The sequence below is a fragment of the Callospermophilus lateralis genome, chromosome 6 (assembly GCF_048772815.1).
Source record: "Callospermophilus lateralis isolate mCalLat2 chromosome 6, mCalLat2.hap1, whole genome shotgun sequence".
Lineage (NCBI taxonomy): Eukaryota > Metazoa > Chordata > Mammalia > Rodentia > Sciuridae > Callospermophilus > Callospermophilus lateralis.
In genome coordinates this window covers 79,697,008-79,700,360 of record NC_135310.1, presented here as the reverse complement: position 1 = coordinate 79,700,360, position 3,353 = coordinate 79,697,008, and the positions used below count along the sequence as shown (strand labels likewise).

The 3,353-nt window shown below is 49.8% G+C and overlaps 1 protein-coding gene across 2 annotated transcripts; it reads right to left on the bottom strand.

Moving 5' to 3' along the window:
- Positions 1-236: 236 nt before the first annotated feature.
- On the bottom strand, positions 237-2,957 carry Tent5a (terminal nucleotidyltransferase 5A). 2 transcript variants are annotated; one of them, XM_076859980.2, is made up of 3 exons: positions 2,910-2,957; positions 2,107-2,671; positions 237-1,013 (listed from the first exon to the last, which is right to left on the bottom strand). In XM_076859980.2, the coding sequence occupies exons 2-3, from the start codon at positions 2,632-2,634 to the stop codon at positions 237-239; spliced, it is 1,305 nt and encodes a 434-aa protein (XP_076716095.1). In that variant the 5' UTR covers positions 2,635-2,671; positions 2,910-2,957. The 2 variants fall into 2 exon arrangements, with proteins under 2 accessions (XP_076716095.1, XP_076716094.1); XM_076859979.2 differs by lacking the exon at positions 2,910-2,957 and adding an exon at positions 2,855-2,874.
- Between the last annotated feature and the right edge of the window lie 396 nt (positions 2,958-3,353).

The window sequence follows — 3,353 nt, the reverse complement described above, 5'->3', positions numbered from 1 at the left end:
GGGTAGAAGGAAAAGGGGAGAATTAAGGAGGAAAACTTTTTAGAGATCATGCTCCCATACCAAAGAAAAGATCCATGAGCTTTGCCAAGCTTAAAACCAGGAACATATCATCACTGCACAAAACACATCCCAAATTAGGACTGGGTCACTCCTTTTTTTTTTTTTTTTTTCCTCCCCCCCCCCGCCCAATCTGGTCTGAAATGGCTCCCCTCCTCCAAGACATTTTTAAATGATTCTTAATTGCAGGGTAGCCAAGTGGAGTATGTCTGTTGCTGGCATGTGAATACTGGCTGAACTTGTGCAATGTAGTAATTGCTAAAGTTAGCATCTGCTACATAGGGGGCCGGCTGGTAATAGCAAGTGACATTAGCCACATTAGGGATGACATTTTGGTCAGCTAGCACCCGGATAGCCAGCATGGTGATAAGGTTTAAAGTCTGTCTTCTTTCATGTCCCATCAGGCACACGGTACTCTCATTCACCACTCCATGAAGGGTCATGAGATAGTCATACTTGCGGTCTTCTAAACCCACAAAGTGGTTCTGCAAATAGGACTCCAGTTTTCTCTGCTGCTCTCCAATGTCTGAGAAATCGATGAAGAACCTGGAACACATATACCTCTGGAGGGTCTTGATCTCATCAGAGGCAGGCCTAAAGCCCCTCACTAAGAGGTTGCAGTACTTAAGCAGACCTCCCCCTCTGATTTCTTCTGGGTTCCTGGTGGCAATGATCTTGTTACAAAGGTGATCAAAGGCTTCATGGAAATCACCATAGACGCTCTCACCAATTATTGTGGGGTGAAATGTTTCAGTCATTGGGTTCTCTGAACATTCATAAAAGAGAAGAAGAGAGTCTAATTTGATTTGAAAAGAATCTACACTGAATTCAAACTGCCTCCGAAGGGAATCCACAAATTTCAGTTCCACATTTTTGCCACTGTTGTTTGACAGGGATATAAGACTCCATCGGTCAGAGTCATTGCACACTTTAACCATTTTCTGCACATAAGCTTCCTACAATTTAAAAGATAAAACAAGATGAGCAAACCTTGAAAAAAAAAAACAATAAATAAATACATCCTCTCTCCACAGCTGAGAATTATTTTGTTCTCTCCCTTTTGTTTTGTCAAGTTTCAGCAAAACACTACCTGTAGGCTTAAACAGTCTTCTGAAAACAGGAAAAAAAAATCCATTTAACGAGTAGTTTAACTGTCTGGGAAAGAGAGGAGAAGTAATAGTTTGAGGCTTTTGGCAGACGTAGCAGAGTACTAAAGGTTCTGTTGTCATGTCTGACTTTTGAAAATGGTCTAATAGGCACAACATTCACACAGTAGCCACATAATATTAAAAAGACACAGAAAGGTATACAGTGATGTAGGTCTGCCTCTTACCCTTGTCCCCAGGCACCCAGTTCCCCTCCCCTGAGGCAGTCAGTGTTATCAGTAACTGGTATGTCCCTCCAGAGGAACTGCAGAGTTACAATCAAATATGAACTAAATTGTCCTCCGACAATTTCAACTAATAGAAAATGTGACTCGAACCACTGTGTGGTAGTGGGGATTGCCATTATACTCTTAAAATGTGAATCAATGCGGAGAATCAACAAATATAACTTTAACACATGGAGTCAGCTGAATGCAGCAACGAAATCTATTCATATTTTCCAATACAATAAAAAAACCCATTGACTCAGTTCTGCTTCAGGCTGCTATTTTCCCAAAGATTAGATTATAAAATGACTGAAAAAATATTATTTACACTACACTGTTTCATTCCTCCCTTTTTCAGAATCTACTGTAGATAAGACTCCAGCAAGGAAAGCCAAGAGTTAAACCATAAGAAGGAAGCGAAAGGGGGGGGGGGGGTGCATAGGAGGAAGCGGCAGAGAGTTGTGGCGCTGAAGCTACAAGTAAACTAAAACACTTAATATCATCTATGCACCTTAGTTCACTCATTGAGAAAATAATAAATAGAAATAGCGCTCCCAAACGCATGACAACCCCGGATACTTGACTTTTAACCATACTCCCCCTGCCCTAGGCTCCCCACCGAAACCTGGCTGGGCTCCGCGGGGGTCAGGACCTAAGCCCGTCTCCAGTGGCTTTACCTTGAGCGTGAGTGGTGTGATCTTCTCCTTGTTCACCCCTTCGGGTAAGAAGTCCAACAGGCAGTCTAGCACGACGTCCTTCACAGTCTGAAACTCCTCTTCCCCACGCAGGTCAGCGCAGAAGATGAGGTCCAGGTCCTTGTAGCCCAGGCCGCTGTCCTGGTGCAGGACGTGACTGGCGGCCGAGCCATTGAGGCGCACATCGCGGACGCCTATGCACTTCTCCGTCAGACGCCGCCGCACCACCTTCACGATCAGACTCGGCTGCAACTCGAGCGTGGGGAAGTTGCCGCGCCCGTGGATCGGGATGGTCTCGCTCAGGATGCCGTCCAGCCGCTGCACTTGCTCCCAGTTCAGCACGTTACAGTGAGCAGTGGAGCTTTCACAATAGTCCAAGCAGTGCCCACCGAAGCTGCTGCTGCCGCCGCCGCCAAAGTCACCGCCGCTAAAGTCGCCACCCAGGGGGATGTATGGGCCGCTGGCCAGCTCGTCCTCGGCCATAGCAAAGTACCCTTCGCCCTCCGCCATGTAGTGTCCGCCGAACGCCACTTGGCCCTGGTCAATCCTAAAAGAAAAGAATGGGGGGAAAGTATGGTAAGGACGTGGACCATCGGAGAGCAAAGGCTCATACAGCAAAGAGCGCGCCCCCTCCCCGAATCGCCTCCGGCCCTGGGGTTCCACAGTCTCTTCCTCCCCCAGCCCTGGTCATTCCCAGCCGCGCGCCGCGTCCCGCAGAGCAGCCCCGCACCAAAAGTATCTCTGATGCATCTGGAAAGTGCAAGCGAGAGTCCCGTCTGTGTCACCTGGAGGCGGCCGCCCCTTCTAGGAGCGCAGCGAAGGAGGAACCGCGAGGCGGCAATACTTCCAGGAGCTGCGAGTGCGCTCCCTGCAAAGGCTAGCGACTTCGTCTTTCCCAGACCCAGCTGCCCGCACTGACCACTCCCGCCCCTCGCCCCCACCCGCGCCTCGGTCACTCCCGCTGAGTGGTCCCGGAGGTGGCGGCTTCTGCTGCCACCGCACACGCTCCCGTCTCTGGAGCTATAGCAGTTGTGCGGGGGAAATGTCTTCAGTACTTTTTTTATACCGGGCTTCTCTGTGCTTCCGGGGCCCTAGCACGGCGCGCTCGCCACACCCTCCTCATCTGCATAAGGTGCCGCCCTCTACCACCACCCCCACCACCACCCGGTACTGGGCGTACAGTCAACCTCTGCTAGGCGATGCGGACAGACGACCTAGAGCGCGGGCCG